Source organism: Brachyistius frenatus, unplaced genomic scaffold, assembly GCF_029030835.1.
Source record: "Brachyistius frenatus isolate BFR_SWC_R1_liver_20210118 unplaced genomic scaffold, ASM2903083v1 Contig_380, whole genome shotgun sequence".
NCBI lineage: Eukaryota > Metazoa > Chordata > Actinopteri > Embiotocidae > Brachyistius > Brachyistius frenatus.
In genome coordinates this window covers 35,967-56,780 of record NW_027210979.1, presented here as the reverse complement: position 1 = coordinate 56,780, position 20,814 = coordinate 35,967, and the positions used below count along the sequence as shown (strand labels likewise).

At 40.9% G+C, this 20,814-nt stretch overlaps 1 protein-coding gene and 1 long non-coding RNA gene across 2 annotated transcripts in view; one reads left to right on the top strand and one right to left on the bottom strand.

Moving 5' to 3' along the window:
• LOC138636482 (uncharacterized) overlaps window positions 1-20,814 on the top strand; it is a 208,826-nt gene that overhangs the window by 163,718 nt on the left and 24,294 nt on the right. The window lies entirely within an intron of this gene.
• LOC138636484 (homeobox protein engrailed-1-B-like) lies at window positions 5,267-8,715 on the bottom strand. The gene is made up of 2 exons (XM_069724514.1): window positions 7,872-8,715; window positions 5,267-5,645 (listed from the first exon to the last, which is right to left on the bottom strand). The coding sequence occupies exons 1-2, from the start codon at window positions 8,431-8,433 to the stop codon at window positions 5,326-5,328; spliced, it is 882 nt and encodes a 293-aa protein (XP_069580615.1). The 5' UTR covers window positions 8,434-8,715; the 3' UTR covers window positions 5,267-5,325.

Below are 20,814 nucleotides of genomic sequence, written 5' to 3'. Positions count from 1 at the left end.
GTGTGTGTGTGTGTGTGTGGTGGTGGTGGTGGTGGTGGGGGGTGGCAGAGGGAGGACGGGTGAGTTCAGGCTCTGAACTTTTCTGTTCCCTCCATATTCAGAGATCATCGAGTGTCTGACGGCGTCTTGTCTTTTCAAATCTCAACATAAACATGTTGAATTTTAGAAACAACAATTTTGGCCATAAGTTACCTATAAATTCCAAAAAGTGAAATAACCTCCATAATACAAGCAACACATGCAGGACAACATGAACATGCCTTTTTTTATTATATAAATGTCATTCAAATTTTTTGGGGGGAATTTAAAGTTAGAAAATTAAGAAATATATTAAAAGTTTGGGTTTTTTTTAGCCAAGAAGCTTTACAAGTACTTAATGTTGAAAATGAATATTTTGGATCATTATTACATGTTTGAATATTTCATTTTAAGGTGAACTTATATTTTATTATGTGAAAATGTGGCCGGTGTATTACAGTTATGTAAATTATAAATGTATGTGTTTGTCTTTAAATCAGATTTAATTTCCATTTATGTGTGGTGCCTCAGATCGTCTATTTATTTTAAATAAAAAAATTAATGTTTGCTTTTTCTTCAGTCACTTCCAGGTTGAAAATTTGGGTTTAATTTCATATGAAATGATGGGAGGAAAAAAATAAGTACAGTGTTGTGATCCTTCATACCTCTGTGAACCCAAAGTCACCCACGCAGGTCTATTATTGTTATTATTATTGTTATTGTTAGTATTATTATTATTATTGTTATTATTATTACATCTATCCAGTTGTTCAAGGGGGACGGCAGCAGCTACTCTGTTTATTACCTTCATTTGCATGTAAATTAAAGCTGCTTTGTAGCCGCGGGCCGGCTGTGTGCTTCCACTCTGCAGTCCCTCTGCTTCACATGCACCAACACACAGTCCACTGCCACACACACACACACACACACACACACACACACATATATATGTATGTGTGTGTGTGTGTGTGTGTATATATATATATATATGTATATATTTATACATATATACATATATATATGTGTGTAATTGTTAGGGAGATGTTAATTTGTCTAATTGTTTTGGAATTTGTATCACACTAATTTCACACACTTTACTTTTCTTATGTAATTGTGCATTGAGGGAAGAAGCAGGGCTGAAGGATGATAGATGATATCCTCCTACCTCTGTGTTTCTATGGATCATTATGAGGCTGCTGCTTATGAAAGCAGCCCTGCAAGAACAGCTCTCGGTCACAGATGTGAGGCGAGCAGCAGCGGCGGACTGCAAGAAAACAGGTAGAGGCAGAGATCCAGTCGACCTGTCACAACATTTACCTTTGAATTTGACAAATTGATCTCAGCCTGCTGCTCCCCTCTGTTTTCTGTCTTTCTTTCTTCCTTTCTTTTTTCACGAGGAGGGGAATACTTTCTTTGGACAGGCTCCAGAGCGATTATAGAAGAGACAAACTCTTGCTGGAAGGGAAGTAGAAAGCTGCAGATGACAGATGACCTCCAGGCTCCAGGAAATAGCCGGTTTCATCAGGAAGATGCTCACTCGATAAGTAATTTGGAGCAGAATAATTACACAGTGGACTGATGTTAGCTGCAGCAGCACCGCTTCCAGTTTACCATCTCAGACGCTCTATCTATCTATCTATCTATCTATCTATCTATCTATCTATCTATCTATCTATCTATCTATCTATCTATCTATCTATCTATCTATCTATCTATCTATCTATCTATCTATCTATCTATCTATCTATCTATCTATCTATCTATCTATCTATCTATCTATCTATCTATCTATCTATCTATCTATCTATCTATCTATCTATCTATCTATCTATCTATCTATCTATCTATCTATCTATCTATGTATCTATCTATCTATCTATCTATCTATCTATCTATCTATCTATCTATCTATCTATCTATCTATCTCTTTATTATCTATTTATTATGTTCAGATCTTTTCTGGTGTAAAGTTTCAGTGTACAAAACCTGAAAAATCTTTTAAATCTCTTGTTTATAAAATGCATAAAGTTGCATCATCTGAAGTAGAATGAAAGCTGCTCGTCTGTCCGTCCTTCTGAACAGACGTAGAGACGTGTAGCCGCCTCCTGTGATTTATCTGAAGCCAGCAGCACATTTTTATCACGTGAACTGCCAATAAATAGAAAAGAAAAATAAATGTTTGCTGGAATTTTCTCCTTAAGTTTTATTTTGTAGAAAACAATAATAATAATAATTATAATAATAATAATAATAATAATAAGCACACCCTGTTTGTATCTGGAGGCCTGTCATGGTAGAGATACAGACAGTGAACTGTATCACAAACACATTTTCAAAATTACACTTGGTGTGTTATTTAGATTTTATTTATTTAGCTTTTGATGTATTTTTTGGCAAAAATTTTAAACATTCGAAAACATCCGCTAATTTAAATAATGTTTTCAAAATGTAAATAAAATAAAATAATTGCAAGTAAGACGTGACAGAAATCATTTTGAAGACAAGACTTGTCTAAAAAGGTTTGCTATATTTAAATTGTTATTTTTAATAATTGTAAAGTAATAATTATTCAATTGAGTTTTATTTAGTAAACAAACAAGGCCGCTGGAATTAGGATTATTTGTGCTGCAAGAAATTTAGAGAATGTGTAAAGAAAGAAATAACAGAGTAGAAACGAAATAATCGTTTTTGTGTAATATTTGTTGACTTTTAGAAAAACAATCTTCTTTCAAAATAAAGGCCTCATTTTCGGATGCTTGATTTGTACTGAACAAAACGTCTTTGTTTTATTTTTGTGTGTTTCAGATATATTTTAACGATCTACTCGCACGGTCTTCAGCGCGTGACGCGAGTAGGTGAAATTATATGTCCAAAAGAGCTGAGCGCGTGATTCCCAGAGGTTGTCCTCAGTCTCTTCATTAATCACACGTGTGTTAATAAATGAATGCGTGTCATCTCCCTTCAGAGCAGGTGTGCTGCACCTCGGACTGCTGCTATCATGGCGGATTGTGCAGGTAACAGGAAGGAAGACGGAGCTGCTCATGCGCAGTGATGTTCACATTAATAATCCTTCACATTGCAGTTTTTCATTTCTATGTTTTGTGTGTGTGCAACAAGGAGGGTGCACGCGCGCATATTATTCTCCTCATAATCCGCTAAAATTCTGCGTCACCGACTCCGGAGCGGGTTTTTGTTGCTCAGTCGTGCAGTCACTTTCTGCTGCCTTAAGATAACAACGCGCGTGACCACACTTCATCTTCAGTCCAACATGCCCACGAGCACATTTACTTTTCAAACATGTGCGTTGCTGTTTGCGCCGCTTTGTGCGCCAGTATCAGATAGCAGCAGTGTTGGAGGTGGCTCAGCCTGCGGGCCGCGGACGTGGCCTTGACCTGCGGAGCCGCTGTGCTGCCTCTCACTCAGAGGGTTTCCCGCTCCTTCCAACACTTCTGTGTTTGTTTCAAGCTGCGGATGAAACACGGAACGACGCAGAAGTAATTTCATGCTCCGCAACGCTGTGAACAGCGCTGATAGCGCGCGGCTCGCAGCGAACACTCACCTCCTTCCAAACACCATGAATATGGATTCAGATGTCCCACTCTGCTGAACCAATGAGCTGCGACCTCCCCTCACGCACACACACACACACACACACACACACACACACACACACACACACACACACACACACACACACACACACACACACACACACACACACACACACACACACACACACACACACGTATTAATTGAATATTCGGTGTCATCCACCAGAAAAAAAAAAAAAACTGGGTCAGAGCGCGAGCTGTTTTTTTTTTCCAATATAAAAGTGTTTATTTGGAAACATGGTTTAAATGTACATAACCCCCCCCCCCCCCCCCCTCCAGCTTTATCTGCAAAATAAAGACAACACCGGAGGAAATGACGCACGCGGCGGCCGAATGCTCCGTTTGTGATATCAGTCCTGTGTGTTGTCGTCTTGTTAAGAAGTGCAGTAACCCTTCAGTCTCATGACACAAACACCACCGTGAACACGTGCGTGAGTATTATTCAGCGAACGGAAACATGACAGAGATTCTAAAGATACTAGAAGGGTTCAATGATGAATCACAAACAGGAAGTGAATGGGACTGATTTCTTAGAATGTGAAGTTGTTTTATTTATGTTTATTCTATTTCTGTGTGTTACAGTATTATTATACCGAGAAGCAGTTTAATTATATTATAAATCCTGCTGAGCCCCCCCTGTATGTGCTGATGCTGCCCCCCCCCCCTCCCGTTTCTTCCTGCTAAAAGAAACTTTCCTCCTCTGCCGCCACATGCTTGCTCATGTGGAAACTGTTGTGTTGTTGGCTCTCTGTATGATACTGGGAGGTCTTGACCTTAGAAGTGCCCTGAGATGACTTGTGATTTGGCACTATTTCAATAAAATACAGTTAAACATATTCATTTTAGAGGTCCCCAAAAAATATAAATTGTAAATATTTTGAATAAAAAAACTGGAATCAGCGAAAAATGTAAAGTCCATTTAAATTGTTCAGATCATTACTTTTTAAACACACACTGGTGCCTGAGGCGCTGACATTATTCTGTAATATTTCTCTAATATTCCTGAAGAGATATGTTTATTAATAATGAATGAATAATTCCTTCCGTCACTTCTGTGGCGTCTCTGTCACGTGAAACAGGATTATTACAGATCTCAGAGGTCGTTTGGTCCAGAAAAATAAAAGCACAGTTTGGTGGAGCTGCTGGCTGTCCTGGCGCTGTTTGGGTGGTGTCAGGTGGAGGATGTCTGCACCACCCGAGGATGGTGAGGAACAGGAGGAGAGGAGGAGGAGAGGAGGAGGAGGAGGAGAGGAAGAGGAGAGGAAGAAGAGAGGAGCTAGAGATGATGAAGAAGAAGAGGAGAGGAGGAAGAGAGGAGAAAGAGGAGGAGAAGAGGAAGAGGAAAGGAATAAGAGAGGAGGAAGAGAGGAGGAGGAGGAGGACGAGGAGGAAGAGGAGGACGAGAGGGGAAGAGAGGAGGAAGAGGAGGTGGTGCTTCATCGCTTCTTACTGTCCAGGCTGTTTTCCGATAAAATCTTTGGTTTTGCGGCGGCAGGTCAGGAGTCTGTCTGTCTGTCTGTCTGTCTGTCTGTCTGTTCTGCTGTAGAGTCACTTGTGAGGAGGAGGAGGAGAAGCAGATGAGGAAGAGGAGCTTCCACGCGCTCAGCCCCCCCTCTCCTCCCCTCCCCGCCCCCCTCGTTAAATTAGATATGATATATTTACAGTGGAGGGAGTGTGTGAGGAGGACTGTCCCGTCTCAGTCGCTGTCCTCCTTGTCCTCCTGGATGGTGGTGGTGGAATGGTTGTACAGTCCCTGCGCCATCAGCTGCAGCGCCAGCCCGTTCTTGAAGCCGCTGGCCTTTTTGATTTTGGCCCGCTTGTTCTGGAACCAGATTTTGATCTGGGACTCGTTGAGGTTGAGCTCCTGGGCCAGAGACTGCCGCCGCTGCTCCGTGATGTAGCGGTTCACCTGGAACTCCGTCTTCAGTCTCTGCAGCTGCTCGGCCGTGAAGGCCGTGCGCGGCCGCTTGTCCTCTTTGCCGCTCTTGGACTTTTTCAGTTTCCGTGTCCTTGGGCCTGCAGTAGGGCGAAAGGACAAAGGAGCGGGAATATAAATATGCAGCGCATTTTCAACAACAATTCACCGTAATTTATTAATTCATTAGCAGCCTGCAAGCACGCGCACGTCTGTTCATTGTATTCGTGAGGACATTCGTGGACATGACGCATTCCCTGCTGGGACCATCGACCTAAAACCGGGTCGGTCCCGGCCTGGAGGGACACTGTCCTCACGTCTCACTCATGTCCTCTCCGAGAGCTCCTCACAAAATACACACGATGATGATGACGATAATCATATTAAATAATAATAATAATAATAATAATAATCCCGTTCGGGATGAGGCGGGTATAGATAATGGATGGTAGGATATTAATAAAACTTTACAACAACAACAACAATAATAATAATAATAGTCGTATTGTTGTTGTACCTCATGCAGCACATCTCTATGATGAGCGCAGTGTGTGCAGACACGCTGCAGCTCCTTCACACACACTGCACAATGAATACAGCAACCGACCCCCCCTCACTTCCCCCCCCTACTCCCCCCACACACACACACACACACACACACACACACACACACACACACACACACACACACACACACACACACACACACACACACACACACACAGATTCAAGGCTATTTCTTAAAATGTCGAACAGGCATTTCTCTCCACACACTCCTGCTGCACTTCTTCACACCTATTTCTAACAGGACAACACAGGCTTCTCCTTCTGCTTAATAATACATTTCAATTCATTTTTATTTTTATTTATTTTAAAACTGTCTAAAAACAGTCCGAATGACCGAATCGATTTTTATTTAATATATAGAAGATATAATTCTGAGTGATCAGATGAGATGAGCTGTTAGTGCTGTTATGTATTTCTTTTTTTTGAACGATATTGAGGATCCTTGTTTTCTTATAAATTAACAGAAAAACGTCACATTAAAATAGAAATAAAATACAGCTAAAACACAACAGATTTGTCTTTTAGTACACAAGATAATTAATATACCGGGGATCATCTAGCTGATAAAATATATATAATACGGATTAAATATATATAATACAGGTTATATAAACAGAGCTTTCCAGCCTGTATGTCCTCCGTGGATTTTACGCTTCACTTAATTTGGTGAAATTAAAAGTGTTTTCAGGCCTCTAATGAATTCAAAATGTCTCCTGTGCAGAGGAAGGCTGGAGGCCAGTATTTACCTTTAGTTCCTTTGTGATTTATTCCGCCGCGTTTTACTGACAGCAGCGCGCACGTGTCCCGTCCGCCGGGCTCACGGAGGACCCCCGGTCCGACGGCGGACACAATCACAATCTACCGACAGAAAATGTCCCTTCAACCGGAAAACGTGTCACACGGCGCCGAGCTCTCCGAGGCTCGGCCCGCTGTCCTCCCAACAGTCCCGGTCCTTCAGGCTCAAAGCTGCACAGCTGCTTCTGGAAACCTGCTCTACTGTGTCCAACACAGGGAAATATTCAGCCTGCGATTTCTACTTGCTATTCTTTATTTCGATTTATTTTCAGCTTCTAAAAAAAAAAAAATCACAGTTAACGTCGCTGCTCGGATTTCTCTTTTTGATTTTAGGCGATTTTTTATTTTGCAAACAAGAAAAAAAACAGAAAAGAATATTCACAAAACATAATTTCGACTTTTACACATCACAGCACACAGGCTCCTCTGATGACACATTTTTCAGCACCGTAAGATCCAAGTGTTTGACTGATTTGGTCCATTAAATTCAGGTCAAAGTGACTTTTTGGAGCTCGTGTGTATTTTCTCTCTGCTGGATTATATTATTCTAAAATGAAATAAATTTAAATCCTGAGAGGATTTAGAAGGATAAATAAAAAGATAAATAAAAAAAAGAACTAAGGAGTCGCGATTTGTGTTCTTCAAAACTCTATACAAGCTCACATCTTTTAATTGTTTACTAGATTTCAAATTTGGGTTGTAAACATTTTTTTAAAGATGATTTTGGGTCTTAAAATGTTTATACAAATTATTTCCTGTTTTATTTTCTTACAATAATATTGTCGGAGAACTGTTTCTTTGCCCGAATAATCTCTTAATAATAATATAATAATAATAATAATAATAGCTATAATACTGATCTGTTTTCACACGCAGACAGTGTGAAAATAGATCATTTAACCTGAGATGAAATCTGAACCGGGTTAAAGGAGGACTCGGATCTCTTCATGAAACTATTGCCTTACCAGATGAGGGCCTGTCCGAGTACCGGGTGCAGTAGACCCAGGCCGGCCAGAGAAGCGGCTGGCTCTCCGGTGTGGACGCCGCGGTGCCGTTCAGCACCACCAGCGAGGAGGACGTGTTCTCCCCGGTTCCGCTGCCAGTCCTCTCCTCGGCTTTTACGCCGCCGTTGTTCCCGGTGGAGACGGCGGCGGCTGCGGCTCCTCCGCCGCTGCCGTTGCTCTTTTTTGGATTCACCAAAGAGGCGGTGGAGGAGGCGGAGGAAGAAGTGCTGTCACTACTACAGTTGGAGTCCTGGCACGGTGTCCCGGGAAGACTCGGCCTGCTCACCACCGGGTGAACGCGCTCCCGGCCGGAGGTCTGCGCCCTGTCCCGCGGACCCAGGCCGTGCTCCTTCTTGCAGCCGAAATCCGGCCGTAAAATGTTGTCGATGAAGAAGTTGGTGGTTCTGTGGGCCTGCTGTGCGACCTGTAGAGGCAGTATAGGCGGCGACGGCAGGCTGGGAGACGGGGAAACACTCTCCGCCTCGCTGCTGTCCGTGCTGTGCAGGTCCCGCTGCTCCTCCATCGCTGCTTCTCTGAGGAACTTGGTTCTGTTCTCTCAGTCCACTTCAACTCGGTGGGCCTGTGTTTGTATCCAGATATGACTACAGGAAGCACTCGATCATAGTTACTTTCTCTCCGGAATATTGCTGCTTGCTGCAGGTATTCTCAGACTGGGGACATCCTGCCGGAGTGGAGCCGCTCCAGCGCGTCATGGTCGGTGACTTCCTCCAAGACTGGCTCGGGCTGCTGTTTGCGCACTCACACACTCAGAGATCTTCACCGCTGTATGACAGCAAAGTCCTCACATCACACACACACACACACACACACACACACACACACACACACACACACACACACACACACACACACACACACACACACACACACACACACACACACACACACACACACACACACACGCTAACCGGAGGCGCATGAATAACATGACCGCAGCGGGCCAATCACCGGCCGGGACACTTTTGGACACAGGCTGACGACGTCCAATAATGTCAGACGACTCTGAGGTGGATGGAGGGAGGGAGGAGGGGGTGGGGGGGCAGCGTGCAGGATTCACAGACAAACCAAACAAGAGATTATCACAACTCGGCGCCTTCAGCATTGTTACTGTGTATCTATTATACATCTCACATCCCGTCTGAGGAAGAGGAGAAGAATCACACAGACACACGTGCAGGCCTCGTGGCCGTCCGTCGGTGGTTCCTGGATCCGTCTCACCGCCAAACCCTTTCCATTGGAACCGGACAGAGAGTGGAGGCCTGATCCTCACACCGGCTCTCCCTCTGCGCTGAAACCTCGGAGCCACAGCCTGGAAACGGAGAGGCACTTTGGCGCGTCTTTCTCACACACAAGCATGCGAGAACTCATCCTAGAGAGCGGGCCTGCAGCTGCATACCAAGCCCACAAGCCCTCTGCAGCCTTCATTCAAATTAAACTGAAGCGCACACCTCACACCCACACCTTAGCGCGCACTCCACCGCCGTTCTCTCCTGCTGTCTGAGGTGCAGCCAACGCTGCCAGCTGCTATTGTTTTCTAGGCCGAGCTCTTATCTCTGACAGAGAGAGAGGAGCTGCCGACGGATAATTTATAGGTTTTAATTACTCCTTATTCCGCCCGACCAGCCGGACGCTCATCACCTGGCTACGGGAGAAAAGCAGCTTACAGCCGCTGTCACCGACGCTGCGCCAAACACTCCATCAAAGTGCGAGCAAAGTGGGCCGAGAGAATAATATAATGCAGCATAACAGACAGACGCGCTGCAGAGGAGCTTCTTCAAGGTGTTCCTAGAAAAGAATAAAGAGCGACTGCACGAGGAAACAACTTAATCGGTGTAATTCATAGTAAAGCCGCGGTTGTATTTGTGTAAATCCAAAGGCCTGAGTGCAGCTATTCCACCCAGAGACACTCACTGATGAACTCTCTCCTCTCATGCTTTTTAATGGCCGACAATGGGACTACAATAATTCTGCAATCCCTTCAGGGACGCATGTCGGATGTTTTTTAACAGAAAAATTAGTGTGCTTATTTGGGTTTTTTCATTCCTGGAGCGTTTCACATAATGAAGTGTGTGTGTGTGTGTGTGTGTGTGTGTGTGTGTGTGTGTGTGTGTGTGTGTGTGTGTGTGTGTGTGTGTGTGTGTGTGTGTGTGTGTGTGTGTGTGTGTGTGTGTGTGTGTGTGTGTTCGGTCCTGCACGGCCTTCTTCTTTAACAAGTCTGTTAGAGACTGATACTACCACCACCTAATACACACACACACACACACACACACACACACACACACACACACACACACACACACACACACACACACACACACACACACACACACACACACACACACACACACACACACACACACACACACACACACAACAGCAGAGATAAAGAAAGAACGCTTCTAGGAATCAATTAATCTAATATTTTTTTAAATTCAAGTTTCACCCATTGAAAATATAAACAAAAGGCGGACAAGTTCCGGCTTTATTACATTTAAAGTTATTAATTTACTTTATTTTGAAATGAAATTACTGCTGCAAAAGGAAGGATTAATTAATAAGAATTACATTTAAATAATTTCTCGATAAATAATAATTCATAATTCTTCCTATTTTAAATTTTGTTCCTGGCAGTAACAACATTTCTCTTTGACATCCGTTCTTTCAGCACTCCTTTTATTTCTAAAATATGACTAAACCCGCACAAACAACTAAATAAACCATTAAAAAAAAAAAAAAAAAAAAAAAAGAAACATAATTAAAAGTGTAAATTGAGCCGTGCAGGAGCTTTAAGGCGGAAACATTGTGCTGTTTGTGCTGAAGGTGCAGATCGGAGGGTGAAAACGACGCAGTTCAGCCCGGACCTACAGATCACCTGCTTCAGATTCTCTATCCTCATATCTCTATTATGTAAAGTGACAAGCAGTTTATTATTATTATCATTTTATTATTATCATTAGCCTATTATTATTTTTATTATTATTAGTAGGCTATTATTATTATAACAGTCACTGCCTATAAACGGTAAGTCCGCTGTTATTAATCACTTTGCAGCAGTATCAATAACAAACAGCTCAAAAGCAGCAGCAGAATAAGACATTAAAAGAAAATTAAATATGTTTTTCAGGAACATTTAGTTACTTCGTCAGAGACGATTCAGAACTTAAATAGTTACAAAATAAAAGGTGTGACGATCTGCAAAAGAAGACGAAAACGACCACTGTTGAAGAAGAGGTGATGCTGATGAAGTCACTTCCAACCGTTAACACTTTCCTTCCAGGAGCCTCCGTGCAGCCCTGATCCACGGGGACAGATTCAGAGAGGATATGGAGGGACAATTAGATCAGAGCGACATCTGGTGTCCACAGGGCGCTATAGCACGTGTAAAATCAACCACCCACTAAAAGCCATGAAAACCATGAACAAATAAACGTTTGCATCCTAAAAAGGAAAACAAACAAGAAGACACACAGACTGCTCAGTAGACATTGTGAGTTTGCCACAAGTTTCCTTACAAAGGCGAAATATTTGCAGCAGATGTGCAGCAAAGAAATGACTTTGCCAAAAAAAAGTTTGCTAATAGACACATAGATAGATAGATATTGTATTAATTCCACAAGGAGACATTTTGTTGCTACAGCAGCATGTACAGCCAAAGCAATAAAAATGACAGAATGTAAAATAGAGGTAGTAAAAAATATTAAATATGAAAAATGTTCAAATGCACATTAAATACAACTTATCTACAAATAAAAATAGAATATTAAATTAAACAAACAAACAACAGTGCAACAATATTATTGATGTGTGATGGATTAATGTTTTCCACTAATGAAAAACTTCCAGAAAAATTCTGGCAATAATGAGAGGTTTGCCACGACTGGCAAACATGTTCACCAGTGGTTCTCAGCTACAGTTTTCCAAACATCTGTTGATCTTCTGGTAACAAGTTTGCCACTAGGGCCATTAGTAACAGCTAATTGTTTAAACTTTGAATGGTGTTTCTAGCTGAAAGTAGGCAGAGTCGGTTGAAATTCAAAGAAAAGAAAGTTTAAAAGGATTTGAAAAGTCTCCAGGATGAAAGGCTTTGAAAATGTATGGAGCTCATATCAGGTGACATCATAATGTTTAGAACTCCTTTGATGGTGACATCACACACTGTTGGTGACATCACATCATGTTGGTGACATCATAATGTTTAGAACTCCTTTGATGGTGACATCACACACTGTTGGTGACATCACATCATGTTGGTGACATCATAATGTTTGGAACGCCTTTGATGGTGACATCACATACTGTTGGTGACATCACATTATGTTGGTGACATCATAATGTTTAGAACTCCTTTGGTGGTGACATCACATTAGGTTGGTGACATCACATACTGTTGGTGACATCACATCATGTTGGTGACATCATAATGTTTGGAACGCCTTTGATGGTGACATCACATACTGTTGGTGACATCACATTATGTTGGTGACATCATAATGTTTAGAACTCCTTTGGTGGTGACATCACATTAGGTTGGTGACATCACATACTGTTGGTGACATCACATTAGGTTGGTGACATCACATCATGTTGGTGACATCATAATGTTTGAAACTCCTTTGATGGTGATATCACATGATGTTGGTGACATCACCATGTTTGAAATTGCTCTCATGGTGACATCACATCATGTTGGTGACATCATAATATTTATATAGTCAAATAACTGCCAACTGCTACCACAGCTAATTTTGTTGTATAGTTTCTTTTCATGTTGTATTTAGTCTTGTTTGCTTTTTGTGTTGATATTCTTGTGTTCTGTTTTTTCTCATTATGTATTATTATAAGGATGCATTCAGTTGTGTTGTGGTGTACTGATTTGTATTTATTAAATCATTTCTATGATGTTTAATCATAAAGCAGTGTTTTGTATTATTCAATTTGAACAGACATGCCTTAGAAATATTTACCAGAAACACATAATTTGAATTTGCTATAATGTTGCTGCAAATGTTAACAAATCGAGTAACCCTGCAGCAGAAATAATAATCAAGAATAAATTGTTTGCCACAAGTTTTTCACAAAGTTAGCCAAAGGGCCACCAGAAGTTTGCCAAACATGCACCAGAGGTTTGTCACAAACCTAATTCGCATATGAAAATATGACCTTGCTACAAATTTGCATAATCAGGGCCAAAAGTTAACCACAACTGTTTGCCAGAAACCTAAACTTTTTCTAAGGGTTATATTGAATTTGAATATGATTTTTAGTTGAATATTTACAATATTTCAAATTTTCACTTTTTTTAATTGTAGCGCCACCATCTGACCAACTGCAATCACATTTCTTGGGAAGCATTAGCACATCACGTCCAGTTATTTGACCAAGTTTCATGTCTCTCGCTTGTACCCGCTAACAGAACATTTAGCAAAAGCATAAGACGGAGCACAATGATGAACACACACACCCACACACTTTCATCAAATGTCTTTTTAAATGCAAAAATAGTTACAGTCAAAATGTTGTTGATGACATTCTAAAATCACACATGATTCAGAGGACGTCTGGTGCATTGTCAAATATTCTGGTGAAGTTTGAGCAGACACTTGGCGAGGTCAAATATCTTGCATATAAAAGACAAGTTACAGCGAGATGTTGAATATTGCTGCACACTCAGTGTTGGACTAAAATGAACCCGTTGAAAACACGTGTTATATAGTATCCAAAGGATGCTGGTCAGGATTTTGGTTGTATTTGTATGAAGGCTGATGGCGATAGAAGCTGATTTATACTGCGTATTTTAAAAACTATAGTGTGATGGACTTGTGAACTGACCATAGGTTGCACTGAGCCAAAGTTTTGTCCCAATTCAGTTGATGTGATGAATAAATATCTGCTCAGTAGGATGTGTGCTGATTTATTTGGACTTTTTTTAAGTTGAAATGTGAATGTGAAAATGTAGATTTCCAGTCATAAGCCACACCCACTTTAATCTGTCACTACCAACTTTAATGCATTGTCCTATACCAAAGCTACCAGACTAAAATTGCAATTTACACAAACCACATTATTGGAAGCTGAACCACAAACTCACTGCAACAAAAAAACACATGAAATGCGATTTTTACAGTCGGGATCCAAACCACATCTGAAAGATGGTTTGAAATGCGATTCCAATCGGATGTGTGCTGCTCTGCTGGCTCAGATCGGATCCCCTCGTGTCACTTGCAACGCGACACACGGTGACAACGTCATTTTCAGAGCGACAGTGACAGAATCGATGCTACTGCTAGCAGCGCTGTCAGAAAGTGTAGATTTTGGCGCTGTGGAGGACAACGACAACAACGACAACAACAACAACAACAACGACAACAACGACAACAACAACGACAACAACGACAACAACAACGACAACAACGACAACAACGACAACAACAACGACAACAACGACGACAACAACAACAACGACAACAACAACGACAACAACGACAACAACGACAACAACAACGACAACAACGACAACAACAACGACAACAACGACAACAACAACGACAACAACGACAACAACAACGACGACAACGACGACAACAACAACAACGACAACAACAACGACAACAACGACGACAACAACAACGACGACGACAACAACGACGACGACAACGACGACGACGACGACAACAACAACGACGACAACGACAACAACGACGACGACAACAACGACGACAACAACGACAACAACAACGACAACAACGACAACAACAACGACGACAACAACGACGACAACAACGACGACGACAACAACGACGACAACAACAACGACGACAACAACGACAACGACGACAACAACAACAACAACAATAACAACAGTCCACGGACAGAAGCTGAAATAAACGGTCTGCTGACACTTTCTGCCGGCAGCTTCCGTGTTGGAAAGTCGCGTCACCGGCGTACGTCGTTACCATAGCAACCCATGCAGCTTGGTCGGTGACGTCTGGACACTAAATCTGATCCGACATTCTGTCTGAAGACCTGATTTGAGAAACATCTTTCTTTAGACACGTTTAAAATGTAAATAAACCATTGTGTTTACAACCCCATCTCCACAAAACGCTGTGTAAAATATTAATACAAAAATGTGACGATATACAAATCACATAAAGCCACATTCACTAGCTGGGACCGCCTCGGCCGGGGGCGAACCTTCATTGATTGAGGGAGATTAAGCCGGGGTGAAAGTTTCACGGTTTGGAGGAAGGCTTAGTTGAGGATCCACTGCGGCTCCCGGGCCTCGCAGATCCCCAAAAGAAGCCATCCTCAGAAAGCAGGGCCGCCTGCCCTTTGCGCAGGTCGTCGAAGCTGTGACGGGTGTAAAGTTGGTAGGCTTGGGAACACCAGCGGCCCGTGACCTTGATGAGGTCTGGGACTCCTCCGCTTGACGCGGTGGTGGCTGCCCCTATGTAAAAGGAGTGGCCGGAGAAGGAGGCGGGATTAATCCCTGAGGTGATTAGAACTACTCTGAAGTGTAAAAGGAACCAGGACCGATTGGCGACTTGGTCTGTTTTGGTGATGAACAGCGGTTCAGGGGAAGAAGTCTGCTGTGTTTTCCTGAGCTGTCTCTGGGGCGACGGCCATCAGCAGTCTGGATGTTTCTGACAACAGTAAGTTAAACCACGTTACGCAGTTAGGTAATACGATACTTTACGAGATGATACGATACAATACAATACGTTACGTTACGATACAATATTTTATGAGATGATAAGATACAATACATTACGTTACGTTACGATATGTTACGATACAATATTTTATGAGATGATAAGATACAATACGTTACGTTACGATATGTTACGATACATTACGATACGATACATTACGATACAATATTTTACGAGATGATAAGATACAATGCGATACGTTACGTTACGTTACGATACGTTACGATACGTTACGTTACGATACGTTACGTTACGATACATTGCGATGCGATACGATACAATGCGTTACGATACGATACTTTACGAGATGATAAGATACAATACGTTACGATACAATACTTTACGATACGATACAATACGTTACGTTGCAATATGTTACGATACGATACAATACTTTACGAGATGTTAAGATACAATATGTTACAATACGTTACGTTACGTTACGATACGTTACAATACGATGCAATACAATACTTTACAAGAGTACGTTACGATACGATATGTTATGATGCGATACGATACTTTACGAGATGATAAGATACAATACGTTACGATACGTTACGTTACGATACATTACGTTACGATATGTTACGATGCGATACGATACTTTACGAGATGATAAGATACAATACGTTACGATACGATATGTTGCGATACGATACAATACGTTACATTACAATATGTTACAATACGATACAATACAATACTTTACGAGATGATAAGATACAATACGTTACGATACATTACGTGACGTTATGATACAATACAATACTTTACGAGACGATAAGATACAATATGTTACGTTACGATACGATACGTTACGATATGTTACGATGCAATACGATATAATACTTTACGAGATGATAAGATACAATACGTTACGATGCGATGCGATACGTTACGTTACGATACGTTACGATACGTTACGTTACGATACGTTGCGATGCGATACGATACAATGCATTACGATACGATACTTTACGAGATGATAACATACAATGCATTACGATACGATACGTTGCGATGCGATACGATACGATACTTTACGAGATGATAAGATACAATACGTTACGATACGTTACATTGCGATGCGTTACGTTACAATACAATACTTTACGAGATGATAAGATACAATATGTTACGTTACAATACGTTATGATACGATACGTTACGATATGTTACGATGCGATACGATACAATACTTTACGAGATGATAAGATACAATACGTTACTATGCGATACAATACGATACGTTATGATACGTTACGTTACAATACGTTACGACACCTTGTGTTTTACAGTAATTATTTCCTTTTGTTTGTGTTTTACAGTGATTTTGTCCTTTTATCTGTTTTATAGTGATTCTGTCCTTTTCTTTGTGTTTTACAGTGATTCTGTCCTTTTGTTTGTTTTGCAGTGATTCTGTCCTTTTGTTTGTGTTTTACAGTGATTCTGTCCTTTTGTTTGTTTTATAGTGATTCTGTCCTTTTGTTTGTGTTTTACAGTGATTATGTCCTTTTGCTTGTGTTTTACAGTGATTCTGTCCTTTTGTCTGTTTTACAGTGATGCTGTCCTTTTGTTTGTGTTTTACAGTGATTCTGTCCTTTTGTTTGTTTTGCAGTGATTCTGTCCTTTTGTTTGTGTTTTACAGTGATTCTGTCCTTTTATCTGTTTTATAGTGATTCTGTTCTTTTGTTTGTTTTACAGTGATTCTGTCCTTTTGTTTGTTTTACAGTGATGCTGTCCTTTTCTTTGTGTTTTACAGTGATTCTGTCCTTTTGTTTGTTTTACAGTGATGCTGTCCTTTTCTTTGTGTTTTACAGTGATTCTGTCCTTTTGTTTGTGTTTTACAGTGATTCTGTCCTTTTCTTTGTTTTACAGTGATTCTGTCCTTTTATTTTTTTTTTACAGTGATTCTGTCCTTTTGTTTGTGTTTTACAGTGATTCTGTCCTTTTGTTTGTGTTTTACAGTGATTCTGTCCTTTTCTTTGTTTTGCAGTGATTCTGTCCTTTTGTCTGTTTTACAGTGATTCTGTCCTTTTGTTTGTTTTGCAGTGATTCTGTCCTTTTGTTTGTGTTTTACAGTGATTCTGTCCTTTTGTCTGTTTTACAGTGATTCTGTCCTTTTGTTTGTTTTGCAGTGATTCTGTCCTTTTGTTTGTGTTTTACAGTGATTCTGTCCTTTTGTCTGTTTTACAGTGATTCTGTCCTTTTGTTTGTTTTGCAGTGATTCTGTCCTTTTGTTTGTTTTGCAGTGATTCTGTCCTTTTGTTTGTGTTTTACAGTGATTCTGTCCTTTTATTTTTTTAATTTTTTTATTATTCACGTGTTGTTGTGAGTCAATAAAAATGTGGGAGTGTCCTGTGACTCACTTCTGCTTTTGTTCTGTTAATAGTTTACTTTCAGTCACTTCCTGTCTTGACCCACTGAGCAGTTATTAGCCGCTGGCCGAGACACCGACATGTTTGTTGCTCGCGCTCCAGTTTGTCTCTGGATACTAGTTGTGAGTCTTAGTGTGGTTCATCGCCTTCTTCGGGCTCCCAGTGACCGCCGAGGTACGAGTGGGAGGTTCAAACTCACTGGCAAGAAATGATGATAAAAACGGTCAATTTGCTTTTAATAAAAATGATAGTTCTGCAAATAATAAAACAAACTAGGTAAACCTGACATTTTGCCTCCGAGAAAATTCACCTGTGATTATACTTGTCATCAGTTACAGAATATTGTTGGGTTCATATTAAAGACGCATAAAGTTCTGAATGAAGTGATTGTTATTTAATTCCAAAGATGACGTTGGCACACCAACAAAGAAGAGGCAGAACATCCCTTTGAAAGAAGTGCTGTGAGCAGCGGTGGCGGGATTTATGTCATCACAGCTGAAAGCTGCGGTCATGTGACCACAACGGGGGAAAGAAAGAGTTCAGGCTGAACAGTGAGTCTACAGTCGTGAAGGTGCGTCACATAAATGATGAATCCAGTAAACACTGCCGGGTCTGTGAGGATGTTGGAGATGAAGAGCAGCCGAGTTTCACATGATGGCAAAAACAAACATTTCTAAGTTATAGTCTATGAAGCTGAAAAGATCAAAGATGAGCTGTAGAGCAGGAACCTATCAGTCGTCTATGAAAGAATGTTTTCATGTAGTTTTTCGGATTTGAACAACAGGAGAAGTTTGAACATGTTTCTGGTGTTTTTTGTTCTCTGCAGACGTCCAGGTCAGCTTCCTGGTTTCACTTACACAGGCCGGCTGCAGGCGGGCCGCCTCGCCAGGTGTCCAAACCCTGTTAGTTCTCTGCAGAGTCTCCGGCTCGTCTCTGCTGCCAGACGTTTACAGTATAAATGTCAGTTTGCCACCATTTCTCTCCTTTTCGCAGCTTCTCTGAGATTCCTTCTCGACAGGTTCTTCCAGTTTGAGTCGGTGTCTCTGAGCTGTGGAGGGTGAGAAGGAACACATCCAGACGCACAAACAACATCTGTTCCACATCCTGCAGCAGCAGACAGGAATGTAACTGCTTCACCGGTAGGTACAGGTGGGAGTCTGGAGCAGCAGAGGGCAGCTGAGCATCAGCATCACTGAGGCCGGCAACAAGCTGTTAAATGGGAGAGAACACATTTACCTTGTTGTTCACTTTGGGACGAACATACAAAGACGTTTGAGAATAAACCAACGCTTTTTATTTTGTAGATCTGAAAAACATTAAACGAAGCTTAAATGTGGTAGATAAGCCACGCCCACTTCCACCAACTTTACCAGATTTTATGCGTGGACTGAGTCATGACTCTAGATTTCAGGAACCGAAGCTGATATTAATAGAACAGATTCTATCGGTCAGCAGTCTCCGGATTCTTCCAATAACTTATAATCAACCGCTGGTACAGTTTTTTTGAAGAATTCAGTGAAATCTGAGAGGTGGTTTCCATGGAGACCGCCTCTGACAGGATCCTCCAGAACGTCTCTGTGATGTGAAAACTCAACATTATTAAGTGATGTCCTCGCGCTGACCTGTTCATGAACCTGCAGTTACACCTGTTCTCCTCTGGGCTGATGTCAGAGAACTGGTACAAATGCATTAACCTATTTTTAGACACTTTAATTTACCAATGTTTTACTGAATATGAAAAATGAGATCAGAATACGCATTTTTAAGTCTGCTATTTTCAGGACTTGGAGACGTGAGATGAGAGAATAATCTGCTCTGTTCTTCAGGACTTTAAAGGCCTTAGAATAAATGTTTTAACCTTCCTGTTATCTTCGCGGACACGATATGAGAGCTGCGTTCGGACAAAAGGTCCTATAAAAGTCCTATAATGAAAGATTTATCAACATTTTTTTTTAAACTTTGTCATCCAACTTCATTCCAATGTATTGACACTGGTTTTACACTTTAAATTTTATTTTTTTATTTTTTTATACTTATTGTCAATAGACGTCCTTTTAATGAAATTTGTACTCATTTTTGAGTAAAAGAACAGTGAAAATTGTGAATTATTTTATTATAATGAAAATTAAATTTTAATTTCTTGATGGATTATCACAGACTGTCATATTTTAGTCAGCATTTTTTTTTTTTATTAAACCATTTCATATTTTCCAATGGCAGCAAATAACAGCAACTAATCACACCTGCTGTGTCAAATTTGACCCGGCTGGTTTGACTGCTTGTAAGGCATATTGGAAAATTCATCACAAATTGTTTTTTTTCAAACCTCGTCAGTCAACTTCATTCCAATTTATTGACACTGGTTTTACATTTAAATTTTTTATTATTATTATTTATGGTCAATAGACCTCATTTTCATGAAATTTTGGGGAAGAGGGGGTCACACCACCGGGTCATTTGTGACCCGCGAGGACCACAGATGTTATATTTTCTTTTCAACCAGCCATAGTTCACTGTAAGTTGACATCATTGATTTTTGTTTGTTTGTTGTTGTCGTTGTTATCTTCGGTCAATTGGGGAAATTAAATGCCAAATAAATAACACAGGAAGGTGAGTTTTGTAAACCCACCTTCAGACGGATCCCTGATGGAGGAACAACTAGTTGAACTGTTGGGCCTGATGGAGCATCAATATATTAACAGCTATGTGGACAGAAAAGAGACTGAACTTCATGTAAGAATACTTCACTTTATGTCTGTTACTGTTTTGCAAGGCCTTCTTGCAACTGCT

Bases quoted from the DNA above. Each gene is read 5' to 3' on its own strand.
- LOC138636484 (XM_069724514.1), bottom strand. From the start codon at position 8,433: ATGGAGGAGCAGCGGGACCTGCACAGCACGGACAGCAGCGAGGCGGAG. The intron at 5,646-7,871 runs GTAAGGCAATAG...GCCCTACTGCAG, and splicing joins CTCGGACAGGCCCTCATCTG to GCCCAAGGACACGGAAACTG.